The sequence below is a fragment of the Lepisosteus platostomus genome, chromosome 3 (assembly GCF_059453375.1).
Source record: "Lepisosteus platostomus isolate fLepPlt1 chromosome 3, fLepPlt1.hap1, whole genome shotgun sequence".
Classification (NCBI taxonomy): Eukaryota; Metazoa; Chordata; class Actinopteri; order Semionotiformes; family Lepisosteidae; genus Lepisosteus; species Lepisosteus platostomus.
The window spans coordinates 44125091-44151659 of record NC_142613.1 but is presented as its reverse complement, the minus strand read 5'-3'; the positions used below and the strand labels follow the sequence as shown (position 1 = coordinate 44151659).

Here is a 26569-nt window from a genome sequence, read left to right as displayed (position 1 = left end):
CAAAGGTCTTAGCTTCTAGTTTGTAATTATATATGGTCTTTGGAACAGAAATTGTGAGATTTTATATTTTGAATGTAAAATAAAAGCAATTCTATATGAATTAATTTTTTTCTTGATATTGCTTCCCAGCCATAATGACTAATGCATTCCATACCCTTTTAAATACCCCTTAGACCAGTCAACAGGTTTACTACTTAGTTACTTCCATTTTCAACATCACTTTGATTTGAAAATGAAATGAGGCTACATTTAAAAAATAAGCAATATCATGAATGTGTGTTTAATGGGTATTTATTTTTAAGGAAACTTAGTTGATATACATTTTCAGTCACATTTGGTAAATTTAATTACTATTTATTTTAATTTGATTTTGCATTTTAAAATGCACATTCTTGCTTTCTAAATATTCACTCTTTCATATAATGAAGTGATGCTTGACTGAGGAACTTTTAAATAAAAAACTACACGAATCAATAAATGATGTAACATTTGTATTTACTTGTGTAACAGTCTGTGAGAATATAATTGATATGCTTCTGCAATGAATGTGCAGAATGTCACCGTATTTGTGTAAAGTGCTATATATGGGCTACATTAACAAAACATTTTTCATGTATTTTGACCATTCGCGTATGAGCTATTAAAATTGCATGCTTGCCTCTTTAACAGTCTCCTCCCCCACTCCATTGAAGAATTCTGAATGGAGTTGGAATTTGCACCCTCTGGCTCAGGTTGCAAGCCTTCTTGATCAAACCAGGGAACCAAGGGTCAGGGCAATTCATTGCCTATCACTTCCTTGGACCATTAATGATCCATGTGTTAATGACAAAAATGTTTCACGCAAAAGATTCAATGAATTTTTTAAGTCAGAATCTCTGCATGGCGTTTAATATATATGTTCTGGGATTAAAGCAGATAGACTTTTTTAAATGCAGAAAATATTAATATTTTCATGCTGTTTCCATGTGGTTAGTCAAGCTATTTGATTAGGTGTGACATTCTAATTACTTTTACACCCCTTGCATGTGTGTGTATTTATGATAGACATGCAGGAAAATCCCAATGATTTCTTTGAAATTGTGGTTACGTTAAGGTTTGTGTTAGGTCACACATCATTTTTGTGTACACTTTGTTTTTAAGGAAGGTGAAGTTGTTTAATCACAGAAATCTTTAAATACAACATTACTGGATTTTGATCATTTGTTGTCTATGTTTTAGATCAATGGAAACCCATACAAAGGTTTAAGTTCTATGGTCCAAATAAATTGCAGCCTTGGCTCAGTACCTTAAGACCACCCATCACCCCTGTCATTGGATACTCATTTATTCAAGAAGCTTCTTAGTGCATCTAGTGCTGTGTGGGGGATGGGGGCTTTCTTTATGCATAGACTGTAGTTTACAGAGGTGATTCTGATAAAGACAAAGGGGTTCCTGCATTGCCAGTAAGCTGGTGTAAATTGGTAGTAATGCACATGATTGCATAAACACATTATTTGGGTCCTTAACATAAATTAGGATACCTGAATTATTGCACGTAGGTACAGCTGCTCTAGACCTCGGAGGTGGATGAAGTCTGCATTTTCAATGCATTGAGCAGGTTAAAGTGGGCCCCTATTAAGATTAACCTCATGCCATTTCAGCTTTTTTGGCATGCAGGCCCCACCCTTGAATGGCTCTGGACAGCTAATACCAGGCTTTTGTTTCTCCTGTAGAAAGATTCTTTTTTTTTTCTTTTCCTTAAGAAAAGAAAAGAAAACCAGCCTCCTTCTTCTGGTCATGTGACTTCCCTTTAGTGAGTCATATTTATGTAGGCTGAAAATGAATCATACTGTATATAGATCAGCCATGAGTGTACTTGAAATGAGGAAAGTGATGTTTGATCAAACAAAGATGACATTTCTGCATTATAACTAAATAAAGTAAATCTACACATTATCATGTGTAGAGGAGTGTATATCACCCTATATACCTGGTGTCATCACTCACTGGAAAGTATTATTTTGAAGGGAAGACTGAGTAGTGAAATATATTAGCAACAATCATGTTTTTAATAGTGTACAACATTCAGTGTTACATCTGAAATGGAACATAACCTTTCTTTATATAATATAAATACATTACCAACAAAGAAAACAAAACTATTTGAAAAACAAGAGTTTAAAGTGTAGCCTGACAGGCAAAGTGGTGGATGAGCTTTCAATTAAAATGAATGAATAGTAAACAGACAGTGTAAGTGATGGATTTTTATAACCTGGAAAAAAACAGTAATGCATTTTGAGGCATGAAGTATGCTTCAAATGTGACTAGGCAGTAAATAATGGCAAGATATATTTTGCTACTTAAAGGCTGTTCGTAGAAGACATAGTCCTGGCTAAATTCATACACACATAGGACAACACTTTTTGGAAAATAAGTATCCATGTCTGTACCTTTTTTAACAGAACATAGAAAATAATGTAGAAAATGCAGCATACGTTTTGTTTCTCCCTCAAGTAAAAAGGTTAGGCATTTTACCTGTTCCATTTCATGCATATTCTAGTGTTCCATAAATAAAAACTTGGACTGCATTCAAGGATCTTGATTTCCATTTACTAATTATCTGTTTTTTTAAGGATGTGTAAATGATAAATTCTTGAGAAGAACAAATAAAATATTTTATTTGTTTTTGGCTTGCTTTGGCTACAGAAAGCTGCGCGACACATTCTAATTAACAACATTAAGCAGTCCTTTCTTTCAATTCGAGATTTGTAATATCAAAAGCATTTAAATGGCATGTCAAAGGCCTTGGCGAACTGGGGAGACACTGGCTTTGTTGGTGGTTCACTCCTTTTTGGTTTAAATACATCCTGTTGGGCTGTATCCATCTGGAAACTAGGCCAGCTTTGACCATTTAGTATTTCCTGCCTTTAAACCTTTTTATGACACACCACATGGTCTGACCAGAAGACCCACTGTCACAGTTTTACCTATTTCCATACCTTCTTGACTAATCTTTGTTCAAAAACATCAAAAGCCTGTTTGGCACCATAATGCATCACTGGTAAGTGTTCCCATAAACCCATAAACCACAATCAATTTCCCTACAGTGAGAAAATACCTCTTATAGAATCTTTAATGTACCCTATCTTTTAAGTCTTAGTATGTCATACTGGAAGCTTACAGAAAAAAAAATTGAAAGCAAAGCAAATATTGGAGTACTTTCTTAACTATAATTTGTGTTTTTTGCTTGTCATGCATTTTAGCATTTTTAAAAAGTCCTCGGACTTTTAAACAGATTTGTGAAGTATATTTTTTGTTTTGTGAATTTATTTTATATTGCATTGCTTAGTCTTTTGTGAGAATTGCTTCTTTCAAGTCAAGAATCTGTGCTTAAGTGCCACATATGTTTTTAAGTGCAAACGCCAGTATATTTATATATAGAATGTAATTTATAGATAGGCAACCTTTTTACCATTGACCCTTAAACATTTTTTGTATGACCTGCAAAGGCTTCTCATGAAATCCTTTTTTGTTCTTTAGTAGTGATAAGGAAATGCTACTTCACTGGAGCTGAACAAAATATGCTGTAGGCATTTCTGCTGGCTTCCCTTCATCTTCTCAGGGTGCCCCCTCCTTCTTGCCCCTCCTCCATTTTGTTTTCTTTTTCACAAGTCTTCTGGTCTTGCCCTCTCTTGACCCCACTGTGTAAACCTAAACTATGCAGGACATTGGTGAGGTCAGAGGAGACTGGTTTCAGATTAAAATTTTAGGGCAAAAGTCTACATGGGAGTGGAAAAAAAATCAAAAGTAATATGAATATGCTCAAGAAAGCACGCACATACATTTGAATTATTTAGTTTGATCTACCTATATCAAGCATTTGCTAAACATAAAAGGAATGTTTGTAGACACCTGCTATACTGTTTGAATAAGAAGGCCAAATATATTTAAGTCTTTTGGTTTCTCTTCTCTTTTTTCAATGTAAGGCAAAAAGATTTTATGTCTCTAAAGGGCCATACACTGTAGTATTTTCAAAGGTTAAAACTGGTAAAGTGTATTACATACAGTTTCAAATATAAATATCAGCTATTTCAAATAACTATTTTCTCTCCTATAGCCGTACCAGTATGTTTTGTTTTACAAATTGACTAGTGGATTAAACGTTTAATTTGTATGATGTGGATTATATTATAATGTTTAAATGGTTTTGACTGGTTTGTGTAAACTGCATTTCTGTTTATTTGGCAAAAGAAACTTAATTATTGGACAAGAAAATTGGTTAAATTGCAATTGCGATGAAAAAATCATCTTAATAGTGTTTTGAGTACTTAAATATCACCTGAAATAAAGAAATTGATTTATTCATTAATTTTAAATACAATGTTAAGCTTTGGTCCAGAGGGTTCCTCTGACTGTATGAACTTTGACCTCTGAAATCAGAGCTCAGGGGAAATGGGAAATGGTCAACATGCAGTGTTAGGAACTTCTTACTAAATATTTTAAACAGGAGAGGTGAGACCTCTTGGTTTAACTTTGATTGGATAAATGTGATTTAAAGCACTTTATATTTAATAACAAATTAATAACAATAACATATTTATAAAGCACCTTTTCCAAACTCAAGAACTCTTTACATAGTGATAAAGAAGGTAAAGAAAAAAAATACAATAAAAAGTGAAGACCTTTTTTACTTTTAATCTATGTATTTAAAATAATGTCACATTACCTGAAGTTCCATTTCAGAACTAAACTTATTACTAGGAATATGAATTTCATTCACCTTGGGGTATATTTATGTGTAAAGTTAATAAGTAAAAATTACCATCTAAAATGGTTCTATCATGTTGTTTGATAAGTGCCAGAATATATATATATATTTGGAATGTTTTTTTCTTCCAGATTATTCTAAATATTTAATACATATTTTTTATTACATTTTTACATAGCTTATCATAGACTGCTTGTTTGTAACATCCTGAAAAGAGTAAAAAGTTTATTAGGTTTTGTATTCTGTGAACATTAATGATATCTAAGTAGTAAGACATTCAAAATATTTTAATGGTATTATAGTGACATAAAAATCTAATATTCCTAATCACTTAAAAAGCAGGCAATATCAGCCAATCATATTTTCATTTAATTTATTTAAGATGCAAAACAATTTCTGTGCTATTTAATTTTACACTGAACTAAAGAATTATCACAAATTCTGTATTAGTTCTTAAAATAAAATCCTAGTACTTTTTTTTCAAAGAATGAAAATTTTGCTTATTTTAATTATGCTGAATAATTTTAATTGTACTAAGTTACTAAATTGTACCACATCTAAACTGGATTTTCACATGCATCCTGTGCACTGTTTTTAACTCCATTCTGAACATTTGTTTTACAGTTTCAAAGTTTTATTTTTAATCTTTGATTCTAAATAATTGTAATTTAATTGACTGGTTTCTAAACTGTGTTTCAACTCATTCTCTTGTCTCAGCAGCTCTTACCGCCAAATTAATTTAATGGACAGGAGGAATCTGTATTCTCCCTAATCCTTAATCCTTAATCTTTTCCTTTCCCAAGTAGGCCTGTCTCTCCCCACTCTACCCCCAACCCCAAAATATCCAAAATGGCTTTCTTCTGCAGGCAGTAGTTAGTTCAGTTTTTTAAGGGATACTTGTACTTGTTGAATGACCACAAAAACATTGGTGTGAAAGATTCCATGTGTAAAGAGAAATATATGTTTGCTGAGACTTCAAATAAGATTGATGTGGTAGTTTTAACAGAAATTATTTGTGTTTGTTAACTGAAAAGCATCCTTGAAAAAATGATAAACTGAAATTAAAGTATTGCTGTAAAATTACCTGTTTAGCTCTGCTTGCAGAGTAGATATAAATTCCTGGTTGCATATTCTTAAGAGTGTCCTAGAAATTAGCAAGTTTGCTATAACTAGAAAAACCTGAACTGTTCTTAGGGTCTTTTGTAAAGCCTATAGTCAGAATGCCTTGGTAATCGATTTCATATCTGAAACATTTAGAACTACCAGAAATATGAGGAGTACTTAAAAGCTAAGTTTTAGAAGTTTAAGACCTTCTGCAGGTAATGTAAATGAGTATTAAAAATACAATCCTGAATATTTAAAATGATTTATTCACAAGTGAAATAATGAGCTAATAATGAAATCATTATAGTTATAATAATTATAATAGTGAATACAGTGATCATAAATAAATGCCAATGTTTTTACAGTAATATTTTGGAATTTTAAACTATAGCAATCAGAAAAATGTAAGATCTTTCCGAAATGTGTTTTTCTATGAAGTGATCTCTGGGTTCTGTTAATACTCAAACTTCGCTGCAATGGTACATTTGAACATTTAAGCCTTTTTTATCTAAATATTACATTTCTGTATATTTAATTTGTAATTCAGGTTTTAACAGAATTTCCAGTTACGGAAAAAATAAACGTGTTTCTTAAACTATATTTTCTGTCAATTATTAAGTATTTTATTTCTAGCAAGTGGCAGGAAAAATGCGGGGGAATTAATTAAGTTGAAACGGGAACTTTGTTTCATTGAGGATTCTCAATACCTGCTTTTGCTTTTTTATTATAGTAAGTATGCTGTTTTAATATGTGTTTAATAGGATGGATAGTGAAGTGATTTGCATACATCTTGAAAGTACAGAACAAATGGAAATTATGCAACAAAAGTAGCTGAAGAAGGAACAAAAAAACAAAGAGATGATAAACTGAAAGTGTAAGGTTATTTTTAGTCTTAGTTGCTTTATCTTTCTGCTGATTTCAATTACAGATCTTTGACATGTCAAAGAGAATATAAATTGGAGTTTTGAATGATGATAAAATTTGAAACCTTTGTATGGTTCACTTGAATGTAGAAAACACCTAGAAGTGCATTGTATAGCGATTGGTCAAAATGGGAATTATGAAGTTATCGGATAGACAAAAAGGTTTGAACTTCTTCACTCCTAGAAGATATGTCATAAGAATAAAAAGAAAAAGAAAAATCATCAGAATAAAAACACTTAATTTTAAACTAAATTTCTGTTGTTCAGTGTTGTACTTTATTCGTAGGAAATGACTGGAGGTTTTGAAATCAGTTAGCTAGTCTTGCCACTTCCCTTAAACTGAAATGTTATGGGGTGATCTTGAGTAGATGATTATAAAGGTAAGTGCAACTGGTATAAAATTATCTATGAAAAAATAATTAGGATGTAATGGGCACAAACATGTGGCAGTACATTGTTGAAACTGTAAGCCCAGAAAATGCACATCTGTAAAGTTCAGGGGACTTTATTTTGAAGATGAACATGGTCTAATGAAATCATGGATTACACTGTTTATGTCATATTTTGTTTGTTGTATTTCCATTTGAAACTGATTTAGGTAAAATGACACTTGAATTTGGATATCCACTTAACTTTAAATCTTGTAATTAAGTGACCAATTTAACATGTGAAAGGTAAACTAAATGTGCAACAATGACTTAAACAACAGTGTTATTTTATAACAGATTTGTTTTGGTGGTCATTCTAATCAAAATTGTATCCGTTTTGGGATTATGAGACAGTATTTTTACTGCCATGTCCGTAAAAAAAACATTGTGAGTGAGGGAGATTGTGTAAGATTGTGATGGAACTAGATTATCATGGTAAAATTGGAGCTTTTGCAGTGACGTGTTTTAAAGAATGTAGTATTCATTTTGATGTTTGCTCAATTTGCACAGACCACAAAACCACTTTAAGATGATGTGTTTCACATTTCTATAAATGGGAGTTTTGTTGTTGTTAAGTCTTTAGGTGCTTCTCTGTTTGGTATAGTGTGTGTGGGTGTGTGTTTAATCTCTAAATTCTTAAAATGATTCCACTTCTCATTGCCTTTCACCTTGGGCTGATCAAGTAGTCGGAAATCAATAAACAGCATTCAAAGGAGGAAAAATCTTAATATTGATTTCACTGTGATGTGATAAATCAAAAGGAGTGGGATAAACATACATTCATTTAAGAAGACCATTTATTCTGTTGCACTTTAATGTCTGGGGGGACATGTAACCCAGGGACATGTTTAGATAGTCTTATTTCCTCAAAGTTTGGAAAAGGTGATAAACTGCAACACTACTGCTAGATTTAAATGATTCTATACATTTTGAAGCATTAAGTGATAATCATTGGTATTACATAATGGTTTAAGGCCACAGTTTAACAGAGATAACTGATTATTTATGTGCAAGGGTGGAATACAAGAGTTCACACATTTTGATCCACAAAGAGCATCAGATTTTTTATTGGTAAAATGCATTAACATAAATTAAATTACATATTTCAGTTTGTTGTTAGTGTATCCTGGCAATGCAATGTATTCATTTGAAAAAGCAGTGGTTTCAGAAAAGTAGTCCTATTGCTAAATAAAATGCACTTGTGTATGTGTGTGTGTGGAGGTACAGTTCATATGTAAAATACTGTTCCCTAATAATTCAAAATAATCCCAGCAGCACAAACAACATTATTTGCCGTTCTGAATGGGAAAGGTGTTATGAGTAATGAAAAGAGTTAATGATGTCCAAAGTAATTTAAATCTGTGATGTTTAGGCTTATATATGTGTATGTATACAATTGTCTGTATGTGGCAGTTTATAAATTCTGTTGCATGTTAAAAATGTAATTGAAATATAATAATCTCCATAGAGTGTGGTGCTTATCAAAGGCATTCCAATAACATCTCTCAGGAGAAGACATCCCATTATGTTTGGAGATATATGTTTGTATCAAGTTACATTTTTAGCGACCATCTCACGTGAAATAGGAGCTGGGGATTTAATAATAATAAAACTATTGTATAAATCATCTCTCATAAAAAAGCAAAAATCTAAATAAAAGAATCTAACAAAATACATCAAAACATGATAGACAATGTGCATAATAAAAACTACAGCATATCGGGTAAAAAAAGTAGGTTACAAGGCGACATCTGAGAATAGACAGAGACGTATAATTCCTGATCTGATGGAGAAGAGTTTTTGACAGCTTCTGTACACTGCAGAAGACCCCATCACCCATGGTTCATAATCTTGCTGGGAGGACAAAAGAAGAGACCATCATCAGAGGACCAGAGAGTGCAGCTCGGGATGTAATTTGTCAGGAGGTTAGAAATATAAAGGGAAGAGAGGGAGAGAAAGGAACTGCTAGCAGCTTTAATGGCACTTGATTTACAATCAGAATTTGTAATAAAGTCAATCTAGCAATACCTTGAAATTGAGTCAAGGTTGAACAAATCTGCCTATGAAAATAGTTGATTGTTGCATGTCATGGTCACCACCTCCTGTTTGGACACTAACTCAGGGCGGTGAAGTAAAAGGAGAAAAAATAAAGTTGTATGTTGTGTGGAACCACCTTAATGGATGGGTACAGTTCTCACAACATACAACAGGAACCAAAGGGTTGAGAGAAAAGGTGGAGATGTAGCTCAACAGAGTTGGTATGTTTTTTATGTAAATTTTCCATTTCACTGTCTATATGGTTTTATATGAATTATAGTTAACCATAATACATAAACTCACTTTTTATAAGTGAAAATAAAGTGCAAGCTATTTGGAAAAGTATGTCTCTTTTTCAGCACAATTTAGAAACAGCTTTGATGTTAAAGTGAAGTACAATGTGATTAACAATGATTACTTTGATTTCAAAATCTTTTTCTTTTATTAAATAAACATTTGTTTGCTGCAGTGTTTGGACTCACAACTCTAAAAACTAACTTTCCAAATTCATCCAGCTGACCTAATCAGGTTATTAGCTTTAAACAAACATGACAACATAAAATGTTTGATACTGTGTGTCTAGTGTTTCTATGTTTACATAATATCTCCTTAATTAGAGGTTCAAATATGTTTCCAAACATTGTTCATACAGTTTTAAGATTTGCTTGTCCTTGTTTATCAAACTTAAGAACTTCACAACTATATGATGTCCAGTTGTCATTATTTCAATGCGGTCAGAATCACTTGTTCATGATGTTCTTATCTTTGAAGGTGAGCCATTTAAAGTTAAGAAGATCATGATCAATTTTCTGGGTTGCAGTGCGATTTGGAGGTCTTACCTTAATGACTGGGTATAAATACATCATACAGTTAAAACTACTGTATATAAACAGTTTTGCAAATACATTTCAATGCAGTTCTGCTCCCTGCATTCAGTCCTCCCACAGGAAACCAAGCTGGCCAAGTAGGTTGGTGAGTTAGGGCAGCTGGGACCAGACTACTTACCTTACCTTTGTATTGCTAACACAGTGCTCTACCATGGTAGACATTTTTCTAGACCAGGGATTTTGAGCAAAAATGAAAAGGGTGTGATTTAGATACAATTTTGCAATGCAAATTAATTTGTGTTTTACAACCAAGGTATCATTATGGATATCATGTTTTTTTGTGTGTGTAATACATCTTAAATATTGTTTTAATTAAAATCTTTTAATTTTTAATTAAAGGTGATGATTAGAACTGATTTTCTTTTCAATTCGGACAGCAGTTAACCAATTTAATGGCAATAAAACTTGTTAAAACTATAACATTTCATAGATTATCATGACTTTGGGGAAAAATACATTACTGTCACTGTCATTTAATTAGATTCCCATGAAGGCCATTTTAAAAAACAAAATGATGCATACTGATTTGATTATCAAGGCTTAAATAATAATGCTGATTCTAATAGAATCAGGAATTATTGTAATTGTTTTGTTTATCAAGGAATAATACAAACATAAATAAAACATTTTTTAAACTCAAAATTACATACAACAACTTTTAGTTTTGGTCCTTTTTTTGTAATTGTTTTAGACTGACTTCACTGTATGTTTTCATTAATTGGGTATATTTAATTATCAAGGTGTTTGGGTGAAGGGTGGGGTTAATTTATATTATATACATCTATAGTAATTGGTTTCATTCTGTATCCTAAATTAGGTTGAATGTGATTAACAGCGCTACTTAAAAACTAACCTGAAGGTGCAATAACTAAGTGACTGCTTGCATCTGATTGTTTTTAGTGTTTATAGAAAATCTTATAGAAATTATACTTATAGATGCTTATAGAAAGAACACCTTTTCAAAACTAACACATTATCTGGCCCAGCAACCTGAAATTAAGTCACATTAAACCAAAATTTAATTTACCTCAATTTACACAACCTCCAAGTGAAAAACAAATGCTTAACTATTCCGAAAAGTAATAACAAATGAAAATCTAGAAAAATGGGTTAGATAAGTGAAACACATTGCTGAGTTCCATTCTTGGTACAAGCACCCGTTGCTTGAATTGCACCCATAATTCTGTTTGGATAGGTCTACCAACATAGCACACCTAGATTTGGCAATGCTTGGCCACACTTTCTTATTCTTAAAGAACTGCTCAAGTTCAGTCAAATTGCAAGTGGACTTTGACCTTCAAATCCTTCCATACATTTTCAGGTGGATTGAGGTCAGGACACTGACTGGACCAGTTGAGGATATTAAGCTTTTTGTTCTTCAGCAACTCCACTGTGCTTTGGCTGTGTGCTTAGGGTAGTTGTCATGTTGAAAGATAAACGTCCTTTCAATTTTAGCTTCATCGCAGAGGGCAGTAGGTTTTCTCAGAAAATACATTCATATTTTGCTTCATCCAGTTTCCCTTCAAATTCTGACCAGTGCCCCAGTCCCTGCTAAAGAGAAACACCCCCATAACAGAATGCTGCTTCCTTCTGCATTCTTTAAAGTAGGGATGTTGTTCTGTGGGTGATGTGCTGTATTGGGTTTTCACCAAATGTAATGTTTTGCATTTAGCCCCAAATGGTCTATACTAGATTAATCAGACCACAAAACCAGTTTTCCATGTGCCTTCAGAATCTCCACAGTTTTGTTTGGCATACCTTTTAGAGTAGTGGCTTTCTTCTTGCAAACCTCCCATACAGCCCAGACTTGAGGAGAGCTTGTGGTATTATTGTGACCAGTCTTTGACCAAAAGGCCTGCAAGTCCTTCAAAGTTGCCTTAGATTCTTGGTGGTCTCTATGATCAGTCTCTTTTGATAGCTCCTCATTTCTTATAGTTCACTCTTTACTTTAAGATGCATTACCAGGTAGAGTAGGCCTACAGGAACAGCTGATTTTATCCTGAAATCAACAAAATCACAACAGTTGAAGACAGGTGGAGGCTGATTAGCTTGTCATGTCATTTAGAAGGCAACTGATAACACCAGAGCTAATTTACAATTGCTTTTACTAATGGGTGTGTACACATATCCATGTTTCACTTTGGAAAGGATGTGTAGCCTTTCTATCGATGAATAATAGTTAAAAGGATTTATATGCTGTTTTTTCCTGTTTATTAGAATTGTCACAATTTGTAAACATTTTTTAATTCTACAAGTTCAATAAACAAGTTAATGAATTACGTCGAATTTTTAAATTTTTTATTGTCAAATCTAACACCTGAAGTAAATTTCATTTTTAAATTACTAAAACATAATAATGCATACTTAATGGTTAGAAATACTGTATGAGTCTACAACTGCAGTGAATCCTGGCTGAAATGGTCTCCTCCATTCAGCCCATCAAGCTTATTTTGGTAGCTAGAACCTCTGTGATCTGAGGACTTCATCCTGCCACTCATTCCAAAAGAATTCTAGGGTATGAGTTTCAATATCTGTTAAAACCCCAAGTGTTTTGCTTTGAAAAGAGTTGTGTTGTAAAACAACCTCTGGAGATGGAAGTAAAATGTATATGTATCTAAAGATGGGGGAAAGAAGTAAGCATAGTTTGTAGTGCAGTTTTGAATCTGAAGTTGTAACAGAAATATAGTGACAAAATGACTTAATTAAAAAAGCAACATTCTAAACATTTCTATCATATGATTAATTATGACAGAGGGTGAAATATGGTTTTTGCTACTTAAACTTACAGGTTTCTTCTGTTTTTCTTCAATATACTTAAAATGGAAAATATTATTTTGTTTTAAAAATATGGTAAATGTAAGCCATCTAATCAATCTGACTATGTCTTGTAAACAGGATAATCTTCAAAATGTTATTTGTTTTATTTGGATATCTCTAGACTATGCGTCATACCTTTAACTTGTGTTGTATGTATGGTGCAACATAAATGGAAGCTGCCCGCTTATGGTAGTTTTTAAATGTTTTATAATTATGGAGTCGTATACTGCTACAAATATTTAAGGAGAAAAATATAATTTTACCATTTTAGATAAACATTATAAGAGAATTGTTTAAAATAATAGCATATTCTGCTAACTCAAACTGTACTTCTAAGAAGTAATAGTAGAATCAATCATTTTCCTGTCTTAACACATTTTAGTTACCTTATAAGTTTATGTATTCTTTTGAACTACTTTTGGAAAACAAACAAATATATTTTTTTCAAAATCCTCGTTTTCTTTGTGGAACATAGACATCACTATAGCTTCCTTTCGTTGTGTTAAAAATGTAGGCACCTCATCTGAAATATGAACAAAAGATTCTCTCCAGCAACGGAAGGCACACAGAGGCTGACAAAGTACTTAAAATCAGTGCCTGTTGTGGCTGCATTTCTGATCACTGACTAGATTTCACTCAATATAAAACCATGGTAACCTGCTGAGATCTTTCCTGCTAAGGGAGAGCTATTGTTATGACGTTTTCCAGATGGATTTCTAAAAAAACAATGAAACAGCCTTGATAGTAGCATGGGTATCTTTGGCTAGTGAGGCCAACGTCATGTTGCATTCAGGGTGATGGCCAAGCTTACCATGTAAGTGTACGTGAACCACAAGCCCTTATTTAAAAAATATCAAAACCGTGAATGAGCCATCGTTTTAGTGTGGTTTGTAAAGGAAAACTGCAGTCATAAAAGCTAAGAATTCAAAATCAGAAGTGAGATCATTCTTTGAGATCTGAAGGCAGCAAATAAACCCAATCTAACTATTGTTGTTGTTGGTAGGAAGACATTTTCTAAGAGGTTTCTTTAAATAGGAATTTGCACAAGATGATCTATTCAGGGAGATATACAGTATAAACTTCATTTTTTACATCAGAATATATATGTATTTCAAATATAGACAACATTCTATGTTATTTCAAGGTGTGGGTTCGCTCTTCATTTAGGTCCATACTGTAAAGAAACTCCCTTATCCATAGTGGTCCAGTAGTTGGTGTTTTGTCTACACCAGCAAACCCATCTATTGGTAAGTGAAGTGTAAATAAGAACATAATACATGTTACAAACAAGGGTGGATCATTTAGTCCTCCTAACCTGTTTTTTTGCTAGTAGCTAGTTGATATCAAGATCTTATCTAGCTGTTTCTTGAAAGAAGCTAGGATATCAACCTCAACAACACTGGTGTAGCATGCTCCAGATTCCCCCACCCCTTGGTATAAATAAGCACCCCCTGTGCTCAGTTTCAAATTTTATTCTTATATGTCCATAACTAAAATTTGTTCAAACCCAGGAGTGAATGAGTTAACTCTTCCTTGTGCTGATACAAGAAAAGCAGTATCTTTTTTCATAACATCCATTTTTTTGTAACATGGTGACTTATTCCTAATAATGTTTGTGCCTCCACCTTGTCCAGAGGATGAAAATGATGTTCCAACATAAACAAAACATAATATGTTTTTCACAAGTTTCATGAAACTCACAGTATCCCATTTTATATCTGTAGTTTGTCTCTTCTTCCTGCATATAACACATTATACTGTTGTAAATTAGCTGTATATTTATTATTTTTATCAGCACTATAGTTATAGTAAAAAACTGTGTTGGGGAAAAGGGATTGAAGAACAACAAACACATCTGTAAATTTGCAGATTACTAGATAGCTCTGTATCATGATGAAATCGCAATGCTTCATATGGCTCAACCAGCCATGAATTAATGAGGTGCAGTCTATACAACTTCAGTATAATGAACCATGTAAGGGAAAAGCATCAATGCACAGCTATAGAGTACTGTTACTCATATACTGCTATTCTGAGGAGTAGTAGTATTCAAACAACAATTTACCTACGTGCCTACCCTTACCACTGCTTAATCTTACAAATGTCCACATTATCAAGCATGTTTCAGTGTTATGACTTGTGCTGCACCCCATCAGAATGTTTTTATCCCCAACTAGCACAAAATGATGATAGCGCCTGTACTAACCAATTATAAAGAGCACACAGATTTTAGATGTACTTCATATCGAACACAATGTACTCAACTAATGATTCTCAGTCTAATATCTCTGTAACATGGCAGCTTGAATGAAAGTCATAATTTATGATGATGGCAGTTATGCTACCAATCTAACTTGATACTCCCTTTTGTCCTGTATTTTTGTTGGTGGTGTACAGAGGGTATGTACACGTGTTCAGTAGGGGTAAATGGTCGCATGAGTTTTTAGATGTTTATAAGTGCTATTACAAAATACAAATATTAAACAAAACAGCAAAATATATATTTTTTAATATCTGACATGATTACCACAATGCTTTAGAATGTTATAGTTAAAAAAACAGACAGTTGAATGTTTGCAGTGCATTGGCCATTGCAGAATGTCCAGAATCACTGTCATTGTTACTGCCAGAAATATTACAGTAAATATGAGACTTCCCGTTGATGGCAGTTGCCATAGAGACATGCAGCTGGATATCTCCAGTAGATATATGTGGTTAAGAATAAAGTCTGCTAGCATTTTCTTTAATGTAAAGATTACAAAGAAACAAATGGCTTCTCATGACAATTTAAAGCATTTTTAAGCATACAGATCTTTTTCTAAAGGGAATATTATCACTGATTCAGAGAGTTGTTATCCTTTTTCCCTTTTTATACACCTTTCCCGTGCAGCTTAGTGTTACATAAGAGCTAGATTAATAGCTAGGGAAATATTACATTTCATTTTTGTTGACTGACTCCAGTTAAATATGTTTCTACTTTAATTTTTCCAACTTTTGAGGAACAGTATTACACAAAACCTCATGTTTTAGCTTTAACGCAGGCACATACAGTATAGTAAACCCTTGCTTTAATTGGCTTTGGATTCAATGGACACACTCTGGGAATGTTTTGGCTGAAAAATGATGTCCATGGTGTTGAATTGGAATCTGCTGCTAATAGAACCATTCTGACAGAAATTGAAAATTAATCCAAGATGAAGGCATCATATTATCTCAACTGTACAGTGTCATCAACACTGGTTTCGTCTGGTGTTTGCTCCCAGAAAATACTTACAAGTATTACAAATACTTACAAAAAGATGTATAAGATGTCTACACCAGGACGTAAGATCAGCAAGGAAAGGATCCTTGCATTACAGTGTACAAATGCTGATGGTTGACTCAATTTGAATCATAGTTGTCTACAAATTACAGAGACCGAGGGTCCACAGCGATATAATGAATGAGCTTCCAGGAGTGTATTACCATTCCATAAGGGCTTGGTTTACTTCTGACATCATTTTTTTCCTCATATACTGTATAATTGTTAATTTCAAGGAAAGGTGGCCATACCCTGTTCCTCTATTAGTCCAGTAAAGCTAGCGAATACTGTACTGTAACACAATACAGTGTATGTATATAAACAGTACAATAACATAAATACGCAATTCAGTTGTGTATTTACATATCCAGAAATCTCATATAATAGTTTGGTTTCAGGATGGAAAAAATAATATGTGATTTAATGAATGTATGGCAACAAGTGACCCCCTGCCGCCCGTTAGTCATTTAAACTGGGGGTGGCTATACACAATCAGAGAGTATACATTAATGTAGCTAATGTTTGTGACCATTTTGGTTTTTCCTTTGTGTCGGTGTCTGCAAAACCCATTTTTATTGTACTGACTAGAGTTTGAGCATTGTCAGTATCTTTAGAAGATTTGCAAAAGGATGTGATGCTTTTTAGATCTATCTTCAGGAATCCTTAAATGAGTACTTTGGTATTATCTCTCTGGTATTTTCCTTTTTTGTTTCTTATTGCATCACATGTCTGACTAAGTGACAATATTGTTGTTTCTGCATAGAAACGAATGATTCTAGCAAGCCCTGCTTCTGAGAAGAAGTCTTTGTCTGTAATGACAGGAAGTACAGTCAGCATGAGCACTTATCCACTCTCAGCTTTGAAACCATAGTCAGGTTTCAGTTAGCATCTATCCATTATCAGGAAGCTGCTTATTCCTGGTAAGTGTTGCAGCAACTCGAAGTCGATACAGTCTACTGTAGGGCTTGTGCAGATGCACACCTACACAAGAACACACAGGGACAATTTAGAGACCTCACTGAATATAGCCAGCACATGTGGTGAAACTATATTACCCAATGAAAACATGGGAACAGCACGGACATGGGGGTAACCTGAAAACCAAAAGACGCCACAGGCCAGAGCTGAACACAAGCTGAGGTAGCAGCACTAACCACCAACATACTGACAGATTGCAAAAACATGTGTGAGAGAAAATATCACGACTCTGTTGGAGGTCTTTGTGCCATAATGTAGATGTTTTTTAATTGAAAGGACTGAAACGTTGTACACTTATCCCCACTAAAAAAAGAAATAATATCAAGCATTCTGAATGGATCCATGTATTTGCTAGGCAACGTCCAACTGTTTTGCTTGAAAATTTAATATTGATTGTTTGAGCTGCTTAAAGCCTTCCCCCCCCTTTATTTCAAACATTTAAGAATAAGTATGAAAGATTAATGCTTGAGTGGAAGTATGAGAATAATACCGTGAACTAGAGTCATGAAACTCATTAATTGCTTGTTATCTTAAATATGTATTTTAATTTGTGTGTTTTAGTGTGTATATAGTTTATATATGAAGAATATTCGTTTTTAGCCATTTTTTATATTTGTACAGTTAAATCATTTAAGTTTAGCATTCATTAAATTATATGTGTATTGCCTTCATTATATATTGTGGATCTTGTTTTCTTCTTTACTTTCGGACTAACAGCAGAATTTCCTACATGCATTTAGGAAATGAAAAATGGAGACTGTCATTTAAGTTTGAAAACTGGCACTGTCAGAAAAATAATCTGCATAGCAGGTTGATCTCCTTGATTGTTTTTCCAGCACATGAAATTTCATTTACTGTTACAAATTACGTTAATGACACTGTCTTTCATGGAACACACTGAGTCAATACTCACAGGCCCACCCCCTGCTTTTGGTTTAATGCCCCTGGGCATTGACTTGATAGAATTCATATATATGCATAATGTAATTTTACTTCATAGCCATTGTAACAACAAACAAAACTATGCTTAAGTATCTCGAGTTCTGATTTTAATTTGCACCTTTTTCCTCATACAGTAAACCCTCAGTTTAGCAGACTAATAGGACGAAGATGTGTCCATTATTGCCAAATATTCATTAAATGAATTTCATTTCCAGCCCAAAAACACACTATTATGTGAGAAATATACAAAATATTTACAAAGTACAAACAATACCCATTGTAAGCAATCGACTTTTCAGGCACCATTGATATGCCTGAATTTTAAACCTTAATCAAAGTAGACACTTGTCTAGTAAAGATTTACATCTAAGAGTGAAAGTAAAGACTTTATCAATGTGTTATGGGAGGTGATTTGGGTTAAATGGGTAAATCTAGATCGCAATGTGATGAACTTGCTTGCATTTTGTAACAGAATATTCAGTGTATGTTTAGTTAATGCTTACAAGGTTGTACATTTGGATGAAAAGGCTTGTGGTGAAGTGCCAGAAAATGTATTTTTTCTTTAAAAAAGTTAATAATAAATATGTTGATTCTTCCCAGGTAATGTGACTGCCAGTATACACTGACTTGTAAAAATATTCAGAACCTTATTTTGATGTCACACTTTGTGAGTTAAAAAAAACAATGCATATGCATTTTTTAAAACTTAATTTTTTATTCAAAACCTAAATGGCCTAACTGAAATCTTTAAAATGTAAGATACGTTGTAGTCTTTCGGGGTATGTCTCTACCAGTTTTGCATAACTCTTAGTACAATTTTTCCCACTCTTCTTGGCAGATTTTTTAAGGCTCAATCAAGGCCTTGAGCCTTGGGCTATTGTCCTGCTGAAAGGTGAATTCTTTGTGCTGGTTTTAGGTCTAAAGCCGGTTTTCCTCTAAGATCTACTAGGACTGTTTTCCATCTATGTTTCCATCAGTCTTGACCTGACAAGCAGAAGCAGAACTATAACATTTTGCTGCCACCATACTTGATTGTAGGGATAATAATGACAAAGGGATGTAGTAGCTGGGTATATGGTAAATGTAATGCTTTTAATTTAGATTTAAAAAATCATTTTTGTCAAACCGTACCACAAAACCTTTGTCAGATATTTGCTGACCTTTGCCTTTGCTGTTAGTTGCTTTTTTTGCATACCTCTTATGGGATTTGAGATGTTTTTTTTAATTCCCTACAAGCCCCTTTTTGTGGTGTGACTGGGATGTTGTTGGCCCATGGACTTTTTCTCCAATCCCAGCTAATGAGAGCACTGTAACTCTTTTGCTGTGACATCCCTCCCTAATCAGTTTCCTCCTTGCCTTCCTCCTCATTTTGGAAGGATCTAAGCTTCGTCCAGATGCCACTTAATGATCAGCTTCACAATCCACATAGAGGTATTAGGTCTATACCTGTATTTATGTATTTATACCCTAACCCTGATCTGTGCCTTTGTATTTTGAAAGCTCCTTGGTTTTCCTGGTTGAATGTTTGCTTGAAATTCACTACCTGACTGACCTTACATTGATAGGTACATTTATTGTGAAATCATGTGAATCACTATTATTGCACACAGAGGCCACAAAATTATGTGGCTCATTAAGGTAATTTCGTTCAACAAAATTCATTTACAGTAGGTTTGCCACAAAAAAGGGGTATGGATACACACTCAGTCATGACTTTCCTGTTTTTATTTCATGTTAATAATCTGTTTCAATTTTTTTTTCTTTGAATGTGTGGAGTAAATTGTATATTGTATAAACAAATATTAATTGCTGCTTTAAAGTGTCATGACTTAAAGATTTAAAGCAATAGAATGTGTCAACTGCAGATTGGTCTGAATACATTTGCATACTGTGTGTGCATCAGCTGTAACTGGTGATGATAAAAAGCTGGAAATCAGTATTAAGATCGTAAAAAAGTGTACTGAACCCTGAGTTTAAATGAGGCTGGTCTGCATGCTTCACTAAAATTCTGAACTGTACCTGGCATCTTGCCAGTGTTGGGCTGTGCTTGGCAAGAAGAGAATGGTCACATTCCTCAGCAATGGGGTTTGTGATTGTCCTCCTGGGTAGAGAAACAGTGGGAAGAATTCTGATCCTTTAAGTCTAGATATAGAACTGTTTTTTGAAGACCGTTCGATATTGGAGGGCAAGAGGGAACAGAGTACAACTCATATACCTGAACATTCTATGTTTATGAGGAAAGGTACTAGGCATTCTTAACTAAGTACAGTATCAAACCATAAGTAAATGACAGGTAAAAATGTTCAACCCTTATACAACTCTTTTTCACAGGTTAGTTAAAGCTCTGCGAATCACAGGTTATGTATACATGTGTAAATTAAGCAGATTATACAGATCTGGTTTATTTTATGGCATTTTCAGTATTTGTATGATCAGTGTCACATCTGTTATTTTTGAAATACATTGATTTAAAATCCTTATTCCTGGCAGTTTCATGTAGTAAAAATGTAGCTGAATCAGAGGCGCTGTTTTATTTTTAAGTATTTTGTTTGTGTTCAAAATTTACTAACACAGATTCATATGTGTTATATTATATTATATTATATATATGAATATTCATATTCAAGAGGTTTCAAGGTAATATTTTTGCAACCATTGTATGATCTCTCTTATGGCTTTTATGCAGGGTAACAACATGTGTTTGTGCCAAGCAAATGTGATCTTAAGTACTGATTCAATCATGATGAGAAAGCAATTGGCCCTGCCCTTTTAACCCATGCTCTCTAAACTCCAATCTTCTCCTTTGGCAAAAAGAAAGTGTATGATATATCACAGTTCTTAGTGTGGAGGTGATTTTTATAATGCATGTGTAACAGAAGCAAGTATAAATATGCATTGAAGCTTTCAACTTTAACAACTTATTTCCATTTAGAGGATTTTTGTATATGTATTGCCTGGTATTCCATCTCAGTTAAACAGACCTACTTTATTATTAATACATTAATGGGTGTTGCATGGTTATGTCAGTAGCAAAGGAACAAGTAGAGTTCTGGTGTGTGAAGAAGGCTCCACAAACACATTGAGTTATTTCTTCTACTTCCATTCCTTTCAAAGGAGCATTAATCTCTACTTTTTCCTGTGAGTGGCAATTGTGTTTAGCATTACAAAAAACATCTGGGGTATGTCCAGTGCACAAATATTTGACCTATAACAAAAAACTAGGTACAACTTACTTTACTTGTATGTTTTAGCACAAGGTATTATTTGTTTTGGCACAAAGTAGATTACAAGAAATTACAAAAATAACTGCAATATTCTTATCTCTGATTTCCTCATTTCTTTCGTCTCTCCTTATACTCCTCTTCGACATCTTCTGTTCACCTTCTGACTGCTCATTTCTTCCTTTTTTGACTAATGTCTCTTATGCACACTCATTCTTTCTTTACCCCTCTTGTGGAACCAGGTACCTGGGTGTATCAGCATGTAAGAATACCATGGACATACCATTTCTGAGCCTCTTCCAGCACCTCCTTAAGATCCACCAGTAATTAATAGTTAAGGCATTTCATTGTTGGCATAATCCCCACAGTTTTTTTAAATAAAAATGGGCATTCTCTTCTTCACTTCTAAATGCAAAAGAGATACGTTTTCTCAGCTCTTTGGATTTTAAGAAAATAATGTTTTAGTTATTTACATAATGTTTTCTTTAATAACACTTTTGGATAAGTGTTATTGTATTAATTTTGTTATTCTCCAAACAGACATGCTCAGATGCGTTACATTCTCCATGTATATGTCATTGTCATTTGCTTAAATGCTGCTTCATTTGTGTTGTAAACCTAAATGAGCCATTCCAGAATAGGTGGTTTAGGAATGACAGCATTGTAATGTTGGAGGCTTACACACTGTAGACATTCGTTATAACAAGACATGGTTGGTGTACCAAGCATAAAATTTTGCACTTACAATGAGCACTTTAATAGTAAATAGTTCAAAAGTAAACTTAAAATAATTGCATTATTCCAGAAATTTGTCGCATCACTTAAGAATTTTAGCTTGCCTGTAAGTACATTTTTGTTCACCTGCTTTTATGTCTTTGACTTCAGACATGATGTACTGTATAGTCTTGACCAATACTTATTCACATTTTTTACAGTAACCCTGATCATAAAATCAAAATCTATGCTATTGTAAAGGGAAGATATGATTTCAAATTAGATGACTATGTGCTTTCAATTTAAGTATTGCTCATTTTGTATAAAGAAATAGCTATTCCATTAGTAGAAGCTCAATACCTACTTTAGTTATTATGCTATTTTTGTGGAAGTGATGGCATTTGTTTTCTCTGAATTACATTTTAATGTTTTTTATAATTACTGGTATTATAACACAAAGTACTTCAGGAAATCTGTGTTAGTTCTGTTAGTAGCAATAAATTGCTTCCACTACCGGTAATATGTTTTATAGTCATAAAATAAAAAAAAACAGTCCATTACAATCAGTCCATTTAATGTCACCACACTTTAAAATGCAAACTCAGTTTAAGATTTTCATTGGGCAAATTTTAGGGGAATTTAATGTAAAAATGTATACAGTATATTGGCATGCACACGAACACAATGTGAGAGACATGAACACTATATTCTGTCACACACAATTTCATAATGCAGGTGTTTTTCTGTCATTTTTTATTTTATATATAAATAAAGTTATAGAGTAAATGTGAATATTATTTTTCCAAACCCACAGAAAATGTGTTTATTTACATATACAATTTAAACCTTTACCATGAATTTATGTTCTTGGTATGTCACACAGCAGCAACCTCGAAACAGCAGATACACACAACAGCTTGGCCTTGGCCATCAAATGAGGCCTGAGTGCAGATGCTTACTCAGAAGGTTTATGTAAATAGAAGAGTGCAGCTTAAAAACTTGACTATTTAGGTTTGGGAAAGTCTGTTACATATGGCAGGACTCTTTTGTATACTTGAACAACTATATACTGAATGCATGCAATATCATATTTCAAATTTTTGCTGGTTGGAAGTAAGATATGCTCACATTTACTGTTTTTATTCTACTTACAACTGTATACTGTTGGCATCTTTTTAAACTGTTTTGATTCTCTCTGAGACCATGAAAATGCTTTTTTTTTAATGAGCAAGCTTTGAAAGTAGTTTAAGTGTTTATCCTTAGTGTAATTATTGTATTTCTGTGTTGCAGAGCAAACTTTACATGGAGGGATTCCGAAGCCTTAAAGAAGGAGAACCAGTGGAATTTACTTTTAAAAAATCTTCCAAAGGTTTCGAATCATTACGGGTAACGGGTCCAGGGGGTGCTCCCTGCATTGGCAGTGAGCGGAGACCCAAAGGGAAGACTGTACAGAAAAGAAAACCAAAGGGAGATCGGTAAGCCAGGGGCGTCACTGGGCATCTGGTTCTGCCAGTAGATCACAAAAACTTTTTGGAAGTAAAACATTCCATTTGCTTGTAACTTCTTTTAAAGCGAAGTAATGTAAACTTTATAAATGAATTCTTCTATATCCTCTAGTAGTGTCAAAAGAAAGGAAAGATAATTGTAGCATATGGCAAAATAATTTGGAAAGCAGCTGGCTGTCACTATTATGTCACTATTGCATTATTTGAAGAAAACAAACAGGATGGTCTAGAGTCTTAATTGAATTACAATAGTCGAATCTTGATTATTATATAGTATATATATATTGTAACGCAAACGGCGTGCGACCCGGCTTACCAGCGTGGTGACTTCACCGCCCTTCCCTGTGAATAGCAGGGACCATTAATGCCGGATGCCTGGGTTCGAGTCCCCAGCGGTGGGGGGCCGACCTGAGGCGACAGCAGTGAGGGCGCATACCCACATGAACCCAAGAGCGCTACAATATTTTGATAAAATGTACTGCAGCAGTGTAAACACACTTTTTTCTTTTGTTCAAATTATATAGTAAAATAATAGGTTTTTACCTTAAAGATTTTCTGTACTTACAGATTATATCTCTGTGGCAATTTGTCTTTTTTAAGATAAACATTTTAAGCATTTCTCCCAACAATTTCTCCCCTTAAAGAATGCAGGATTCATTGCTGCTCAAGTATTTAATTTTCATTGGTGAAACACAACAGTGAAGAATGATTTTACTTCTGTCATAGCAATTGAATTGTGAAGGCATTCAATTTTTTTGATATACAGCCAAGCTCTTCATTTATTTTTTTCTGCTGTAAATGATTAAAAAAAGCTAGGAAGATTTCATTATCTACGTTTATTTGGGTAATTAATTGTAATTGTATTCAAGAGTTGTTCTAGTGTAGTTCTCTACACAGCTGTCATGCTTTTTATATTACTTAATCAGGAAAAATTTTAATAAAAGATAAGGGTACCCCAAAAGGAAATATTTAAAGAAAACAGCAGAGCTGGCTGAATACATTTCTGTGTACTAATGATTCACAGAAGCAATATTGCATCTGGATTCAAATTAGAATTAAGATAATTTTTTAGTCAACAATTTTTAATAGATGTGTCCGTGTGAATTTGCCACAGATTGTAATGTCTTCAGCAAATCCCAAAAAGCATGTGTATTAACTTCAGAAGCTTCAGTATACAACAAAGATATGGGCTCCTTTATAAACAGTTCTGAGCCATTGGAGATCTTTTTAATGCAATGGCACGTAGCAGCTTCCTTGTATCAGTTTTTGTGTAATAGAAGGTATTTTGCAGAACATTGAATGAGATGCCTATAAAATAATTGTGATAACATTGAAAGGGAAAGAAAGAATTTAATAATTATTTTTACGCCAAATTGTGCTGAGTAGAATTGTTTGTATAATTTTAACTCCTCAGGCTTTATAACCAGCACGCTTGGGAGTAATTTGTGGGGGGGGGGTTATAGATAAGATGCTGAATGTCTGATTGTTACATTTACAATTTTTATTTTTAGAAAAGTTATAGAAACTTCACTTCCTAATTTAATGTTACTGGGAAATTGTAACTGATTCTGCAGTTTTCAAATATAGACTAAGTCTATTTTAAATATACAAATTCAAATATACAAATATGTGAATAAGAGTGTTAGGAATTAGCACACTGCATCTTAGCATCAGTAAGTTCATAACTGAATTATCTGCCTAGCTAAAAGAGCTCATTACTGATGTCTTAAAACACAGTCAGACCAATGGTATCTTAACGTTTAGGTTGGCTTTTCTCTTGGATCATATCAGCTAGGTAGTGTTAAGAGAAATCATTTTGAAAAATTCAGTCTGTTAATCCATGTTTTTTTAAATAAAACAATGTTTAAAACACACTGTCAAATTCTCATTAAACATAATTGAAAGTCAGTAGCAGATCTAATTATGATTTTTGTTAACTACATGTTTTTAGGATTTTTATGGTTGAAGGCTGGTAGCGAGACATATTCCATTTTAAGTGGAAATGTCTGTGTCTAAATTTAAATCCGGTTTATTTCACGTTAAATAGCATAACCCTGTCATACAGACTTAAATGTGACAAATCACCACTCAAACCAGAGCAGAGAGAAAAATATTAGCTTGGCCATGAGCACACTGGGTTCCAGTGCTGACAATCAGAAAGTAAGGTGATTTATACCAAAAGTGATTTATATCATAAGTTTGTGTTTATAATGCTAGAAATTGAAAAAAAAAATGTGAACCTGCAACATATTTAAAAGTGTCTTCTACTGCCATTTTATTTTGAAACCATTTTTATTATGGTAATTAAGATTAGATTGTATACTCGTTATTTTGATTCAATTACTCTTAATAATCCTTTCATTTAGAATGATTCTTCTTTCTTGGGTCTTGGCAGCTGGTTAGCAGTTCCAAATTCTTCCTCAATGATGTTGTTCCTGAAAGCAGTGCATATACTTTGCATGAAGTAAAATATGACTATTACAAAATGCTTATTTTGTTTTCTCTTCTTTTTTAATCTTATTATTTTGTCATGCACTTTGATTTTTTTATTTCTGTGTAAAAGAAAATAAGAAGAACAAGAGAATCTATTTTATTTTAATTTGGCCAATCTGCACAAGCACAGTAACTAAAGGAAATATGCACTTTAATAATTTCAATAATTATGCATTTATGTTCTATAAAAACTTTAAACAAACTTATTGCAAAAATAAAATGTTGTAAGTGTACACTGATAAAACTGATATCTGCTTAAAGGTTGGAACATGTTACTCCTACTAAAACTAAATTTAACAAAAAACTGAAAAACACACTGACAGAGGATACACAACACATGACAAGTGCAGGAGAGAAATAAGATGATTTGTAATTATTACATAAAATCATTATATGTGTGAATATAGATAATACACACATTACATGTCTAATTAATTTAAATGCAAACTGACTAATTCACTTGTGTTTTTAT

At 33.3% G+C, this 26569-nt stretch overlaps 1 protein-coding gene across 2 annotated transcripts in view; it reads left to right on the top strand.

Annotated features, from left to right (window-relative positions):
• The window catches only part of lin28b (lin-28 homolog B (C. elegans)), a 61942-nt gene that overhangs the window by 24014 nt on the left and 11359 nt on the right, over positions 1–26569 (top strand). For both annotated transcript variants that reach the window (XM_088625702.1, XM_088625703.1), the window contains one exon: positions 23390–23574. In XM_088625702.1, the coding sequence (XP_088481828.1) occupies positions 23390–23574 (185 nt within the window). The remainder of the gene's footprint in view (positions 1–23389; positions 23575–26569) is intronic.